We start from the raw sequence: 17,266 nt of genomic DNA, 5'->3' as shown, positions 1-17,266 counted from the left end.
CCTCTGCCTGTCTCCCATTACCATGTCACTGTGTAACACCTGTACGTATCCCCTTACCATGTCACTGTGTAACACCTGTACGTATCCCCTCATCATGTCACTGTGTAACACCTGTACGTATCCCCTTACCATGTCACTGTGTAACACCTGTACATATCCCCTTACCATGTCACTGTGTAACACCTGTACGTATCCCCTTACCATGTCACTGTGTAACACCTGTACGTCTCCCCTCATCATGTCACTGTGTAACACCTGTACGTCTCCCCTCATCATGTCACTGTGTAACACCTGTACGTCTCCCCTTATCATGTCACTGTGTAACACCTGTACGTCTCCCCTTACCATGTCACTGTGTAACACCTGTACGTATCCCCTTACCATGTCACTGTGTAACACCTGTACATATCCCCTTACCATGTCCTGTGTAACACCTGTACATCTCCCCTCATCATGTCACTGTGTAACACCTGTACGTCTCCCCTCATCATGTCACTGTGTAACACCTGTACGTCTCCCCTCATCATGTCACTGTGTAACACCTGTACGTATCCCCTTACCATGTCACTGTGTAACACCTGTACGTCTCCCCTCATCATGTCACTGTGTAACACCTGTACGTCTCCCCTCATCATGTCACTGTGTAACACCTGTACGTCTCCCCTCACCATGTCACTGTGTAACACCTGTACGTCTCCCCTCATCATGTCACTGTGTAACACCTGTACGTCTCCCCTTACCATGTCACCGTGTAACACCTGTACGTCTCCCCTCATCATGTCACCGTGTAACACCTGTACGTCTCCCCTCATCATGTCACTGTGTAACACCTGTACGTCTCCCCTCATCATGTCACTGTGTAACACCTGTACGTCTCCCCTCATCATGTCACTGTGTAACACCTGTACGTCTCCCCGCATCATGTCACTGTGTAACACCTGTATGTCTTACTTTTCTATCTTGTTTTTTTCCAGTCTCCCCCATTAGAATGTAACTTCTGTTAGGCTGGGTATTGTTGCATGACGTGTTCTCACCTGTGTCATCTGGGCCTAGAGCTGTGCCTGCAGAGTGTAGGCATGCAGTGAACAGTGAGGAGGCCATGGACCAGGGATGGGTGAACCCCACAGGCTGCTCCGTGGAGTCTGTGTGCCCTCAGCACTGAAGCTGGGCTGAGATGTGCTCTGAATTCAAAGGATGGAATCAGCTCGTCTATGAATTGATTAGAATTTGTAGTTATAGAGCAAATGTAGTTACCATGACTGTGAGGCTACACAACTGAGTCCCACATTCTAGGTCAGTAAGGTAAATAAGTGTTCCTATAACAGCCTGAGTTCTCATAGGAATATACTCAGTAATATTGTGCTAACTCCGTATGGTACCACGTGGGTACTAGACTTAGTGGCTTATCACTTAGTAAATTATATGTCAGTTTACTGTGCTGTACACCTGAAACTAATGTAATAGTATATGTCAACTGGAACAGAAGTTTTTTTTAATTTTAAAAAATAATGTAAGCAGAAAAAATCTGTATATATAATAGAGAAATATGCTAATTAACAGGATGCCGTAACGGGTCGACTGGACAGGAGGAGGTTGCGTGTGCAGCGTCGGGGACAGGGTGGCCCGGCCTCCACGTGCCTGCACTGGGGGACGGCCTGATCAGCAGCAGCAGCCGCGGCTGCTTCAAGGGCCGGAGAAGGAGGCAGGGCTAGATGGCGACTCGAGGGTGGGTGGTGCCGTGCGATTTTGAATGCGATGCAGGAGCGCTGGACTCCTAGGATATAAATAATGACCCGAGTTCTAGGTGCAGCTCCATAAACACAGGGTGAGTGGGCACACGGCAGCCGGCAGCCTGTCCCCAGGCCGTCCTCACTCCTCTGCTGCCGTGGGCGTGGCTGCCCACTGGCACGTGTGGCAGTTAGAACCGCCTCCAGGGCCTCACAAAGGGCTCCTGCATCGCAGGCTGTCCAAGCAGACAGCAGACGGACCTCTGTGCGCAGGAGCGGCCATTTCTGATGCTGCTGCTCGTGCCTCAGCTCTCCTTCCTTGTCCATCCCTTCCCGCGTCTACATGCATGTGGCGTCCGGCGCGCCTCCCCACCCACCCCACCCCGTGTGACGTAGCACAGGCAGGACATCCAGGGGGAAGCAGGTTGAAGTCCGGATGCCCCGTTTCTCTCGGGTGCAGCGTGGAGGACTCCGAGCTGTCCGGCTCGGCCCGGCTCTGGGTGCGCCTCACAGTCAGCCTTGTCTTCTCGCCGCACAGGAAACGACCTGTTCCTCGTGGCCGTGCACGAGCTGGGCCACGCGCTGGGCCTGGAGCACTCCAACGACCCCACGGCCATCATGGCCCCGTTCTACCAGTACATGGAGACCGACAGCTTCCAGCTCCCCAGCGACGACCTGCAGGGCATCCAGAAGATCTACGGTGGGTACCGCTGCCTCTGCGCTGTTGTTTCTGACGTGTAGACTTTAGAGAGAGGAAGGAGGACGTAGAGAGAGACCAGCTCCTTGCTCCCCTCACTGACGCGTCCTTTGGTTGCTTCTGCCTGGAGATCGAACCTGCTTCCGTGGACTATCAGGGTGATGTTCTAACCAACCCAGCTACCTGGCAGGACTTTTATACATTTTAAGAAACTAATTTATTTGAGTTACTTTTTGAAGTATAAAAATTGGTTGTATTTTTAAAACCACTGCTTCTGTTTGCTTAACCCTGCAGAGGAGTCCAGAAATTCCTGCTGTGCCTGCTCCTTTGAAATAGGTGCTCTCAGTACATTGGAGAGGGAAATGCTAGGGAAACAGTCTTACCTATTGGCAAAAGTCTTCAATCCATCAAGTTTTGTTGGCAGTAATCCAAGATGCCTGGATAGACAGATTATGAGGAATTCTTAAACACGGATAAGAGTTTCTCACTGACTTTTGTTGAGACCTGTAGTTATAGTAAAGCGCTGATAACATTTAGTGTTTAAGTTCAGGTAAAAATATGTGATAAATGACTATAACCAATAAAAACGGTGAGAAATACAAGATTTTCCTCCAACATACCTGAGGCTTTGGTGCAGACTCACAGGTCGTCTCTCGGGTTACGATGCTGCTGTTAGATATTTCATAGACAGATCACCTTTGAAGTTGCAGAAAATACCCTTGCTGGTTGGACATAATGAAATTACCTCATAGGCCTATAATTAATTACTAAGAATGAAAGTTAATGAACAGGGGCGTCCAAGTTAACACATGGCTACGCTGACGCACATGTAATCCTAAGTGAATGTCTAGTGCAGTGCAGTCGCTTTTGTTTATGGGGCTCAGTCTAGAGTGCAGAATAAGATGAAGGGAAAAGGACTGTTACACATGTCGACTATCACCCCAACTCCCGCACCGGAGCCTTGGCCTGGGAGGATGTTGCTGCCACAGGGCTGTTAAGTTCTTGGCACTCATCGTGCAGACAGAGGATGTGCTGTGCTAAACTGGCGCATGCGCCTCCCGTTTCCACTGCTCGCCACGGGCTGTGCAGGCGTAACGCCCAGTGCCCAGGAGACGCTGCCTGCAGTTTTTAAGTGGCGTCATTTCAGTTCATTAATCTTGTGTGCATTCGTTAGTTCGTCCACTGCAATTCTCTGGTAGGCATTCTCACCGGGTTGAAACAGATTTGAAAAACACAGGTCCACTTGTGTGGCTCTTGATTTTTGGGGAGACTCACAAGGTGATGTTTCTGGGACACTGGACATGCTGAGTATCCAAGGGAACTAGCAGGTCCTTCTTGGGGCCGAGTCAGGGGTCTGGACAGAAGGTCTGCAGATTATGCAAGCAGGTCATTGCTTCTTTCTCCCCTTTTTTTAATCTTGGAATACTCTTCATTTATTTATTTATTTTTAAAATCTTCATTGTTCAAAGTATTACATATGTCCCCCTTTCCCCCCATTCACACCCTCCAGCCCGCCCATGCACCCTGTCCCAGGCTCTCATCACCTAACTGTCCGTGTCCATGGGTTATGCATATATACATATAAGGTCTTTGGCTAATTACCTTCCACCCACCCACCCTCCCCCACCTTCCTTCTGAGTGTCCACAGTCTTTTCCAGGCTTCCATGTCTCTGGATCCTCTCTGTTCATCAGTTTATTTTGCTAATTAGATTTCATATCTGAGTGAGATCATGTGATCTTACCTAGCATGATACTCTCTAGGTCCATCCATGCTCCAGAGGGTAAGAGATCCTTCCTTTTCACTGCTGCATAGTATTCCAGGGTGTACTAATAAATGTACCACAACTTTTTCATCCACTCATCTACTGATGGGCACTTTTCAGATCTTAAATTGTGCTGCTACGAACATAGGGGTGCATACATTCTTTCTGATTGGTGTTTTAGGTTTCTTAGGATATATTCCTGGAAGTGGGAACACTGGGTCAAATGACAGTTCCATATTTAATTTTTTGAGAAAACTCCATACTGTTTTCCACAGTGGCTGCACCAGTCTGCATTCCCACCAGCAGTGCACAAGGGTTCTCTTTTCTCCACATCCTCGCCAGCACTTGTCATTTGTTGATTTGTTGATGGTGGTCATTCTGACAGATGTGAGATGATACCTTATTGTCATTTTAATTTGCATCTCTTAGATGATTAGTGACTTTGAGCATTTTTTCTTATGTCCTTTGGCCATCCATATATCCACTTTGGAGAAGTGTCTATTTAGGTCCTTTGCCCATTTTTTAATTGGATTGTTTGTCTTCCTTTTGTTAAGTTGTATGAGTTCCTTATATAGTTTGGGTATTAACCCTTTATCAGGTGTATCACTGCCAAATATGTTCTCCCATGCAGTGGGCTCCCTTTTCACTTTGTTGATGGTTTCTTTTGCTGTGCAGAAGCTTTTTATTTTGATGTAGTCCTATTTGTTTATTTCCTCCTTAGTTTCCTTTGCCCTAGGAGATGTAACCATAAACATATTGTTACGAGTGATGTCCTAGATTTGCTGCCTATGGATTCTTCTAAGATTTTTATGGTTTCTCAACTTACATTTAAGTCCTTTATCCATTTTGAGTTTATTCTTGTGTATGGTGTAAGTTGGTGGCCTAGTTTCATTTTTATTTTATTTTTTTGCATTATCTGTCCAATTTTCCCAACACCATTTATTAAAGAGACTGTCTTGACTCCATTGTATGCTCTTGCCTCCTTTCTTAAATATTAATTGAGTGTAATGGCTTGGGTGGATTTCTGGGGCCTCTGTTCTGTTCCATTGATCTATATGCCTAATCTTGAGCCATTACCAGGCTGTTTTGATTAAGTGGCTTGGTAGTATAACTTGAAATCAGGTGTTGTAATTTCTCCAACTTTGTTTTTCTTTCTCAGCTGCATTGCTGCAGCTATACAGGGTCTTTTATGATTCCATATAAATTTCTGGAGTATTTGTTTTAAATCTGTGAAATATGCTGTTGGTACTTTGATAGGGATTGCATTGAATCTGTAGATTGCTTTGGGTAGTATGGACATTTTCATGATGTGGATTCTACCAATCCATGAACACGGTATATTCTTTCACTTGTTTATGTCATCTTCTATCTCTCTTTTCAATGTCCTATAGTTTTCTGAGTACAAGTCTTTTGCCTCCTTGGTTAAGTTTATTCCTCGGTATCTTATTATTTTTGTTGCAATGGAAAATGGGATTGTTTGTTTAGTTTCTCTTTCTGAGAATTCATTATTGGTGTATAAAAACGCTATTGATTTTTGGGTGTTGATTTTGTATCCTGCTACATTGCCAAATTTATTTATTAAATCTAGTTGTTTTTTGGTGGAGTCTTTAGGTTTTTCTCTGTACAATATCATGTCATCTGCAAATAATGAGAGATTTGCTTACTCCTTTCCAATTTGCATGCCTTTTATTTCTTCTTCTTGTCTGATTGCTGTGGCTGGGACTTCCAGTACTATGTCGAATAAGAGTGATGAAAGCGGACATCCCTGTCTTGTTCTTTTTCTTAGGGGAAATGGTTGTAGTTTTTGCCCATTGAGTATAATGTTGGCTGTAGGTTTGTCATATATGGCCTTTATTATGTTGAGTATGCTCCCTCTATTCCCACTTCGCTAAGGGATTTTATAAAAAATGGATGTTGGATTTTGTTGAATGCTTTTTCTGCATCTATTGATATGCTCATGTGGTTTTTGTCTTTCAGTTTGTTTATGTGATGTATCACATTTATTGATTTATAAATATTGTACCAGCCTTGCATCCCTAGAATAAATCCCACTTGGTCATGGTGGACTTTTTAATATATTGCTGGATCTGATTTGCTAATATTTTGTTGAGGATTTTAGCACCTATATTCATCAGGTATATTGGTCTGTAATTCTCTTTCTTTGTAGTGTCTTTATCTGGTTTTGGAATTAGGATAATGTTGGTCTCATAAAAGAGCTTTGAAGTATTCCCTCCTCTTGGACTTTTTGGAATAGTTTGAGGAGTATAGGTGTTAATTCTTCTTTGAATGTTTGGTAAAACTCTCCAGTGAAGCCATCTAATCCAGGGCTTTTGTTTACTGGGAGTTTTTATTTTTTATTATTATTACTGCTTCAATTTCATCAGTAGTTATTGGCCTATTCAGGTTTTCTGATTCTTCCTGATTCAGTTTGGAACATTGTATTTTTCAAGGAATTTTTCCATTTCATCTATGTTGTCCAGCTTGTTGGCGTATGGTTGTTCATAGGATTTTCTTACAATCCTTTGTATTTCTGTGGTGTCAGTGGTTACTTCTCCACTTTCATTGATTTTATTTATTTGGGTCCTCTCTCTTTGTTTTTTGATGAGTCTGGCTAATGGTTCATCAATCTTGTTTATCCTTTCAAAGAACCAGCTCTTGGTTTCACTGATTTTTTGTTTTGTTTTGTTTGTCTCTATGTCATTTATTTCTGCTCTAATCTTTATTATTTCCTTCCTTCTACTTGCTCTGGGCTTTTCTTGTTGTTCTCTTTCTAGTTCTTTAAGTTGTAGGGTTAAATAGTTTATTATTAATTTTCTTGTTTTTTTAAGGTAGGCCTCTAGTGCTATGAACTTCCCTTTTGGGACTGCTTTTGCTATGTCCCATAGATTTTGGGTTGTTGTGTGTTCATTTTCATTTATTTGTAGGAAGTTTTTTTATTTATTTCTTGATCTCATTGGTAACCCATTCATTGTTTAATAACATGCTATTTAGCTTCCAGGTGTTTGAATGTTTTGGGTGTTTTTACTGTAGTTGATTTCTAATTTCATTACACTGTGATCTCTCTAGATGCTTGACAAGATTTCAATCTTCTTGAACTTGTAGAGACTTATTTTATGTCCTAACATGTGGTCTATCTTGGTGAATGACCCATGTGCACTTGAGAAGGATGTATATTCTGCAGCTTTGGGGTGAAATGTTCTATAAATTTCAATTAAACACATTTGATCCTGGTGTGTCCTTTAGGGTCACTGTTTCCTTGTTAATTTTTTTGTCAAGAAGATCTATCCAGTGAAGTCAGAACGGTGTTAAAATTCCCTATTATGACTGGAATGTTGTCTATATCTTTCTCAAAGGCCCCTAGAAGTATTTTTTATATATTGAGGTGCTCCTATATTGGGTGCATATATGTTTACCAAGGTTATATCCTCTTGTTGGATTGATTCATTTAGTATGATGTAGTGACTTTGTTGTCTCTTGTGATGGCCTTCCTTTTGAAGTCTCTTTTGTCAGATAAGAGTATTGCTATACCAGCCTTTTATTTTATTTTCCCTTTGCATGAAAAATTTTTTCCCATCCCTTCACTCTCATTCTGTGTGAGTGTTTTGTTATGAGGTGGGTCTCTTGTAGATAGCATATAGTTGGGTCATGTTTCCATATACATTCAGCTACCCTATGCCTTTTGATTGGAGTATTTAATCCATTTACATTTAAGGTTATTATTGATAGTACTTATTTATTGCTATTTTAATTCTTTTTTTTTCTTTTCTTCTTTCTTGCCTTTTTAATTCTGTATGCCTAGTTTTCTCTCTCTCTTTCTTCTCATTACAGCATTCCCTTTACCATTTCTTGTAATGCTGGCTTGGTTGTGATTTGTGATAAACTACTTTAGCTTTTTTTTTGGTCTGGGAAGCTCTTTATTTGACTATTCATTTTGAATAGTAGCCTTGCTGGATATAGTAATCTTGGTTTCAGATCCTTGCTTTCCATTTTCCTGAGTACTTCATGTTTCTGGCCTGTAGAGTTTCTGATGAGAAATCAGGTGTCAGCCTTATGGGAGCTCCTTTGTAGGTAACAGTTTGCTTTACTCTTGCTGCCTTTAAGATTCTCTTTGTCTTTAATTTTTGGCATTTTACTTATGATGTGTCTGGGCGTGGGCCTGTTTGGATTCTTCTTGCTTGGGACTCTCTGTGCCTCCTGAACTTGTGTGACTTTTTCCTTCACCAGGTTAAGGAAGCTTTCTGCCATTATTTCTTCAAACACATTCTCTATCCTTTTCTGCATCACCTGGCACACCTGCTATGCAGATATTGTTACATTTCACATTGCCCCACAATTCCCTTGAGCTGTCCACCTGTTTTTTTAATTGTTATTTTCTTTCTTTTTGGTTCTCTGATTGAGTGATTTTTGCTACCCTGTTTTCAAATTCACTGTCTTCAAATTCACTGATCCAATCCTCAGCTTCCCCTAATCTGCTGTGTATTCCTTCCAACATGTTCTTTATTTTGCCATCTCATTCTTTATTTCTGTTTTCATAGCTACTATATATTTTCTCATGCTGTTGAACATCTTACCATCATTATTCTGAACTCTACATCAGATAAATTTCCTATCTCACTTCATTTATGTCTTCTTCTGGAGAGTTCTCTTGGTCTTGCATTTGGAGGTTATTTCTTTGTCTCCTCATTTTGGATGCCTGTTTGGGTTTGTGACTATTAGGTAGATGTGCTACACCTTTCAAGCTCTAGTTAGGACAGTGTCAATCGCTGTTTCTTTTTTTTTTTTGCTCCCCACCCCCCTCCCGCGCCTGTTTCTTTTTTTTTTTTTTTTAATATATTTGTATTTATTTCAGAGAGGAAGGGAAGGGAGGGGAAGAGAGAGATAGACACATCAATGATGAGAGAGAATCATTGATCAGCTGCTGCTTCCCACATGCCCCCTACTGGGAATTGAGCCTGCAACCTGGGCATGCACCCTTGACCAGAATCACACCTGGGACCTTCCAGTCCACAGACCAACACTCTATCCACTGAGCCAAACCTGCTAGGGCTCAATTGCTGTTTCTGACAAAGACTCAAAGTCTTCAGAGACCGCCTCCTCTTGCAGATTGATTGAATTTAGTCTGGAATAGCCCTCAGGCAATTGTCCACAGGTGTGAGAGTTTTTCCCATCAGGGTGGGGCACTTGGTTCTGCTTGGAGGCAAATTTTTATTCTCAGTCTCTTAATGGGCCTTAGCACCTCCACACCATGGGACAAGGTGTTTTCCAAGGTGGGTAACCTGTCTTCCCCCAGGCAAAACTGCCTAGGTAGCAATTGTCTGCATGAGAAAGATGACCTCCACAGTGTGAGGGAATGACTCAGCATCTGAAACCAAGGTGTCTGCCTTCTGAGGTTTAATCCCAGAGCCTCCAATACTGGCTTCTGCTCGCACAGCTCCAGTGCACTCTGCCTTCCTTCTGCTGAAGCACAAGGTGGGTGGCTCCACAGGGAATTTTATACATTGGCCCTTTAAGAGGGTGCCTGCATTAATAGCCATCTCTTCCTGGCAGACTACAACCCTGCTGCTTTTTACAGCCAGATGTTATGTGCATACCCTTCTCAGTTCTGGTGCTCTCTCATGGGGAGCCCAGCTTGGGGATTAGTCCCAGAGTTCTCAGTGGCACCCCCACAGCTGAGATATCCCTCTGGAACTTCAGTTGCTGTCTGTGGGCCCCTGGCTAGCCCTTTCGTGCCTCCGCCCCTCCTACCAGTCTCTATGTGGTCTCCACTTTCCAGCCTTGAGTATCAGGGTTCTCTCCAGGGAGTCTTCAGTTGATTATTCAGGGAGTTTTCCTATATTTAGTTGTAATTCCATTTTTGTCCTGGGAGCATGTCTGTGCAGCATCCACTTACTCCACTGCCATTTTTTTAAAATATAGTTTTATTGATTTTAGAGAGGAAGGGAGAGGGCAAGAGAGAGATAGAAACATCACTGATGATGAGATAGGACGATGGTGGCTGGCAGAATGACAATGACGGAGGAGTGTGAGTGAGTGAGGGAGTGAAAGGGGAGTGTGGTGTGTGTGTGTGTGTGTGTGTGTGTGTGTGTGTGTGAGTGATGGACAGTTAGATCCTGCAGGACGTTCAGGGGCTGGAAGACCAGGCTCTCCTAGATGGAGGGCCTCTGCTACTGCTGAAATCACTGCCAGGGTGGCCGGCTTGACAGAAACCATGCCATCTTAAAGGGGAGAGCTGCTGTGACTAGGAGCCCAGCCTCACCACCACCCAGACTAGCCTCAGACACCATCCTGGGCCCTACAGGCACTCTGGCCAAAGACCTGCTACCTCAGCTGTAGACCCACAGACACCAGAATTCCAGCCTCCCTGGATGCGGGCTCCTGTGGGTCCTGGAGTACACTCGTCTCCCACCAGTCCATCGTGTATTTCCCAAGCATCCTACTGGTGACTCTTGAACTGTGTCCTTTCCCGCCAAGCCTGCAGTGTTGCCCTTGGCCCCCACGGTCCCTCTGGTGAGTTTCTGCCTGAGTTTCTTATCTCTAAGATCAAGTAGTCAGCTCCTGCCCTGTGAGTTTCACAAGCAAGCCTCTGTCTGCATTCCCTGCCCACCAAGACCAAGGTGTCAGCCCAGCTTTGCACATCCAGCCAGCAAACTTTGGACCAGTGTTAGCAAGAATGGGAAGACAAAAAACAACCCCCAAATTCAAGAAGTTTGAAATCATATCAAGCATCTTCTCAGACCACAATGGCGTAATATTAGAAATCAACTACAATAAAAACAATAAAAAAATTCAAGCACTTGGAGGCTAAATATCGTGCTATTAAACAATGATTGGGTTACCAAAGAGATAAAAGAAGAAATTAAAAACGTCCTGTAAACAAATGACAATGAAAACACAACATTCCAAAATCTTTGGGACACAATGAAAGCAGTCCTGAGAGGGAAGTTCATAGCACTACAGGACTATCTCAAAAACAAGAAAAACTTGTTTACCTAACCCTACAACTTAAAGAATTAGAAAGAGAGCAGCAAGAAAAGCCCAGAGTGAACAGAAGGAAGGAAATAATAAAGATCAGAGAGGAAATAAATGACATAGAGACCAAAAAAATTTTTATATATATATATGTGTGTGTATATATATATATATATATATATATATATATATATATATATATGTATATATAAAAGATCAATGAAACCAAGAGCTGGTTCTTTGATAGGATAGACAAGAATGATGAATTTCTAGCCAAGCTCACCAAGAAGTAAAGAGAGAGGACCCAAATAAACAAAATCAGAAATGAAAGAGACGAAATAACCACAGATCCCACAGAAATACAAAGGATTGTTAAAAAAAATACGATGAACAACTCTATTTCAACAAACTGGACAACCTAGAAGAAATGGACATATTCCTAGAAATATATGACCTTCCAAAATTCAATCAGGAATAATAAAAAAATCTGAATAGGCCAATAACTATGGAGGAAATTGAAGCAGTCATCAAAAAACTTCCAGCAGCCCTAACCGGTTTAGCTCAGTGGATAGAGCATTGGCCTGTGAACTGAAAGGTCCCAGATTCGATTCCAGTCAAGGTCATGTACCTTAGTTGCGGGCACATCCTCAGTAGGAGGTGTGCAGGAGGCAGCTGATCGATGTTTCTCTCTCATTGATGTTTTTAACTCTATCCCTCTCCCATACCCTCTGTAAAAAATCAATAAAATATATATATATTTTTAAAAAACTTCCAGCAAACAAAAGCCCTGGGCCAGATGGCTTCATAGAGGAGTTTTACCTAACATTCAAAGAAGAACCAAAACCTATCCTTCTCAGACTATTCCAAAAAACTCAAGTGGAAGGAACTCTTCCAAGCTCTTTCTATGAAGCCAGCATTACCCTAATACCAAAACCAGATAAAGACACTACAAAGAAAAGACAATTATAGGCCAATATCTCTGATGAACATAGATGCTAAAATCCTCAACAAAATCCTAGCAAATTGGATCCAGCAATATATTAGAAAGATCATACACCATGACCAAGTGGGACTTATTCTGGGGATGCAACGATGATACAGTATCCGCAAATCAATAAACGTGATACATCACATAAATAAACTGAGAAATAAAAATCACATAGTCATATCAATTGATGCAAAAAAAGCATTTGACAAAATCCAACACCCTTTCTTGATAAAAACCCTCAGTAAAGTGGGAATAGAGGGGTCATACTTCAACATAATAAAAGCCTTATATAACAAACCTACAGGCAACATCATACTTAATGGACAAAATCTAAAACAATTTCCCCTAAGAACAAGATCAAGATAAGGTTGCCCACTCTCACCACTCCTGTTGGACATAGTACTGGAAGTGCTAGCCATAGCAATTAGACAAGAAGAAGAAATAAAGGGCATCCAAATTGGAAAAGAAGAAGTAAAACTGTAATTATTTACAGATGACATGATACTGTACATAAAAAACCCTAAAGACTTCATAAAAAAAAAAAACTATTAGACTTAATAAATTAATTCAGCATTGTAGCAGGATACAAAATTAACACCCAGAAATCTATGGCTTTTTTTATACATCAATAATGAGCTTACAGAAAGAGAACTTTAAAAAAGCAATCCCATTTACCATTGCAACAAAAAAATTAAGATACCTAGGAATAAACTTAACTAAGGAGGTAAAATACCTGTACTCAGAAAACTATAGGAAGTTTTAAAAAAAGATATAAGAGGACATAAACAAATGGAAGAATATACAATGTTCATGGATTAGAAGAATCAACATTAAAATGCCCATACTACCCAAAGCAATCTGTAGATGCAATGCAATCCACATTAAAATACCAGCAGCATATTTCATAGACCTAGAACAAACTCTCCAAAAATTCATCTAGAATAAAAAAAGACCCTGAATAGCTGCAGCAATCCTGAGAAAGAAGAACAAAGTTAGAAGGATCACAATACCAGATATCAAGCTGTATTACCAAGCCACGGTTCTCAAAACTGCCTGGTACTGGCACAAGAACAGACATATATAGACCACTGGAACAGAACAGAGAACCCAGAATTCGACCCAAGCCATTATGCTTAATTAATATTTGACAAAGGAGGCAAGATCATACAATGGAGTCAAGACAGTCTCTTCAATAAATGGTGTTGGGAAAACTGGACAGATACATGCAAAAAAACGACCACCAACTTACACCATACACAAAAATAAACTCAAAATGGATAAAGGACTTAAACGTAAGACAGGAAACCTTAGAGCAAACCACAGGCAGCAAAATATCAGACATTTGTTGTAGCAATATCTTTACCCACACAGCTCCTAGGGCAATGGAAATCAAGGAGAACATAAACAAATGGGACTACATCAAAATAAATGCTGCACAGCAAAAGAAACCATCAACAAAACGACAAGAAAACCCACTGCATGGGAGAACATATTTGCCAATGTTATCTCAGCTAAGGCTTTAATCTCCAAAATTTACAGGGAACTCAAAGAACTTAACAAAAGGAAGATAAAAAAACCCAATCAAAAAATGGGCAAAGGATCTAAATAGATACTTTCTGAAAGAGGACATAAGGAAGGCCAAGAGACATATGAAAACATGCTCTAAGTCGCTAATCATCTGAGAGATGCAAATCAAAATGACAATGAGGTACCGTCTCACACCTGTCAGAATGGCTATCATCAACAAATCAACAAAGGACAAGTTCTGGCGAGGATGTGGAGAAAAAGGAACCCTCTTGCACTGCTGGTGGGAATGCAGACTGGTGCAGCCACTGTGGAGAACAGTATGGAGTTTCCTCAAAAAAGTAAAAATGGAACTCCCATTTGACCCAGTGATCCCACTTCTAGGAATATATCCCAAGAAACTAGGAACACCAATCAGAAAGGATATATGCACCCCTATGTTCATAGCAGCACAATTTACAATGGCTAAGATTTGGAAACAGCCTAAGTGCCCATCTGCAGACGAATGGATTAATAAACTGGTACATCTACACAATGGAATACTACGCTGCTGTAAAAAGAAGGAACTCTTACCATTTGCAACAGCATGGATGGGTCTGGAGAGCATTATGCTGAGTGAAATAAGCCAATTAGAGAAAGATAAATATCACATGATCTCACTCATTTGTGGAATATAATGAACAACTTAAACCGATGAACAAAAATAGCACAGAGACACAGAAGCATGGAATAGACCGTCCAACCTCAGAGGGAAGGCAGGGGGTGAGGGTAAGAGATCAACCAAAGGACTTGTATGAGCTTTACACAGTCACAAGTGTCACTAGGGTGTGAGGGCATTTGCTGGGGGGTGGGAGTGGCAGGAGAGAGGTCAATGGAGGAAAAAAATACTATCGTAATAGTTATGTATGGGCCAGGGGGGTACTTGAAATATTAGGGGCTCCACTCTGTAAAGTATATGATTGTCTAACCACTATGTTGTGAACCTGAAACTAATACAGGATAATATTGAATGTGAACTATAATGGGGGAAAAAAGATGGAAAATTGTATGTTATGTTTTTCATCATAATAATAATAATAAAAAAAGAAACATCAATGATGAGAGAGAATCATTGATCGGCTGCCTCCTGCACACCCTCTACTGGCAGTTGGGCCTGCAACCCAGGCATGTGCCCTTGACCAGAATCGAATCTGGGACCCTTCAGTCTGCAGACCGATGCTCTATCCACTGAGCCAAACCAGCTAGGGCTCCATTTTTAATCTCCCGTCACTGTTTCTTTGTAGAAACACAAATCCCTTGAGGAATGATGATTTGCATCCGCACCGAGTTACCTGTGTGAACTTGGCTTGCTCAGAGCCTCCCTTTAGAACCCCTCCTGCACTGGTGTTGGCGGCGCCTTAATCAGAGGGAGTTCCGGTTCTGTGTTCACATGAAGCTGTTCTAGCAGTTGGTCCAGGCATTTCCTGACAAGAGGATGATGAGTCGGGAAAAGGTTGTAAACTGTAACTGGAGACATGGGACTAACTCGTTAATGTTAACTTTTAGAAATATTCGCTTAGAGACTTTGTCCCTCGAAATCCAGGACAAACGGTGGCACTCACATACATGTGAGGTTCCAGTATTCACTGTCATTTATTTATTATTTATGCACTACCTACTTCCAAAAGGGATTTGAAAGCAGCTTTTCCACAGAGATCTGTGGCAAAGCTCTAAACACTGTCATGAAAAATTAACGAGGAAAGCCTGGCTCTCTGGGCCCGGAGGGAGCATGTGCACCCGGTTTCTGAGCAACGCCCAGGGGTGTTGGCTCAGACGTTTGCTTCTCGGAAATGCACGATGTAGAGGCCTCTTGCCTGTGCCTCTGCGGACGGCGGGCTCTCGGGGCACGAAGTTCAGATCCCCGGCTTTAAATGAGCCAGTGCTGTCCCCTGTTCCCTCAGGTCCGCCGGACAAGACCCCTCCACCGACCAGGCCTCTGCCCACAGCGCCCCCGCACCGCTCCGTGCCCCCGGCCGACCCCCGCAGGAACGACAGGCCCAAGCCGCCCCGGCCGCCCACCGGCAGGCCTGCCTACCCCGGGGCCAAGCCCAGCATCTGCGAAGGCAACTTCAACACGCTGGCCGTTCTCCGCCGGGAGATGTTTGTGTTCAAGGTAGGAGCTGGGTTTCTCATTTCAAGGGCAGCTCCAGGGCCCACGGAGTTGCTTTGGAAAATCAGTTCTCATGCATTCTAAGGCCACCTTCCCAGACCGCTCACAACCCAAAGGTTCAGAAAAGCGTCTTAAAAATCTAAAGGCACCCACGGGCGTCAGTGTCCAGCAGAGACACGGCACCGGTCCATTGCCGGGCGCAATTACGACGGCGCCGAGGTGCTGGGGCTGAGGGTTAGGGAGTGCCGCCCTGGGAACAGATCGCCAGCCGGGGCACACCCGGCGAGGAGCTGCCCCAGGTCCCGGGAGGCCCCCTGTGGCCTGTCTGGAGGAGCTCCCGGTCCTCGCGTCCAGGAGAGTGCTCACCTGGTCCTGGGCCGCGGAGCTGATGGCTCTCCAGGAGACCGCCCTCTCACTTCACACACACCTGCTGGTCTCAGGCATCTGTACTCACCTAATTCACAGTATTTTTTTAAAGGTTAGAAGCTAAAACAGATTTTACGTTTTGATAAGTGTGCTTTTTAAGGCCATCGGTTCTCAGACAATCACACTAATACACACTGTATTAAGGGAAGTCACGTAATATTGAAAAGCGAAAATAGAATAATACTGAAAAGTCATTTTCTCCCTCAATATTTGTAAACTGATCTTAAAGACTAATGAAAAATATGTTTTATGTTAGCATTAGAGTATTAAAATAGCCACATTTTACCAATAGCATCCATTCAAAAATCAAGTAACGTGCCCTCATCTTTGGTGCTCAGAGATCAATAAATAATGAAATATTTTCCTGCTTACACAGGGTTTCCTATCTGCCTGGGGCTGTACGTAAAAACACAGATTTCATGTAATGTTTATAGACAAAGCGCTCTGCTCGCTTCCCTGGGTGCCAGGACGTGATTCGATCGACTGTGCACCAGGCCCGCCCCCCAGGGGCAGATTCCCGAGTTCTGTGAGGCCCTGCAACGCTCAGGCAGCTGTCTCCCACCCACTGTCACCAGATCGATAGATCACGATGCAGGGAGTCCGATAAAAAGCTTATGAGACCATTTCTGTTCTTTCTACACGTCGCCAGATGACAAGCGAAGGGTTTTTCTCCCACCGCTTTGCTGCCTTTTAACTCCTGTCTTTATCCTGTGGCGTCGTAGGGATGCCACCAATGTGTCCACCTTACCGTGACGGGAAACTGAGTCTGGCTCCTTGAGTCCCTGTGTGCCTGTCAGACCGTGCTCTCAGGGAGACGCGGGTCTTCATGTCTGGTGGTCATTTTCGCCGACTCCCTGCTCTGCACCCTGGGGGCTCAGTGAGCCCTTGACTGACCTGACGAGGTGCTGGTCCAGGGTCCGGTGAACGGAAGGTCCCTGGGCCACCTCTCGGGGAGCACGCAGGAGCCGCTCTTTCCATGAGCAAGACAGGTGTATGAGAATCACCCGTGTTTTAAAGCTTCTC

The 17,266-nt window shown here is 43.3% G+C and overlaps 1 protein-coding gene across 1 annotated transcript in view; it reads left to right on the top strand.

Moving 5' to 3' along the window:
* MMP16 (matrix metallopeptidase 16) overlaps positions 1-17,266 on the top strand; it is a 164,135-nt gene that overhangs the window by 122,086 nt on the left and 24,783 nt on the right. The window contains exons 5-6 of the mRNA XM_008158863.3: positions 2,266-2,427; positions 15,609-15,820. Of these exons, the coding sequence (XP_008157085.1) occupies positions 2,266-2,427; positions 15,609-15,820 (374 nt within the window). The remainder of the gene's footprint in view (positions 1-2,265; positions 2,428-15,608; positions 15,821-17,266) is intronic.

This window comes from Eptesicus fuscus, chromosome 19 (genome assembly GCF_027574615.1).
Source record: "Eptesicus fuscus isolate TK198812 chromosome 19, DD_ASM_mEF_20220401, whole genome shotgun sequence".
Lineage (NCBI taxonomy): Eukaryota > Metazoa > Chordata > Mammalia > Chiroptera > Vespertilionidae > Eptesicus > Eptesicus fuscus.
The sequence above is the reverse complement of the archived record's forward strand: the minus strand, read 5'-3'. Positions and strand labels throughout refer to the sequence as shown.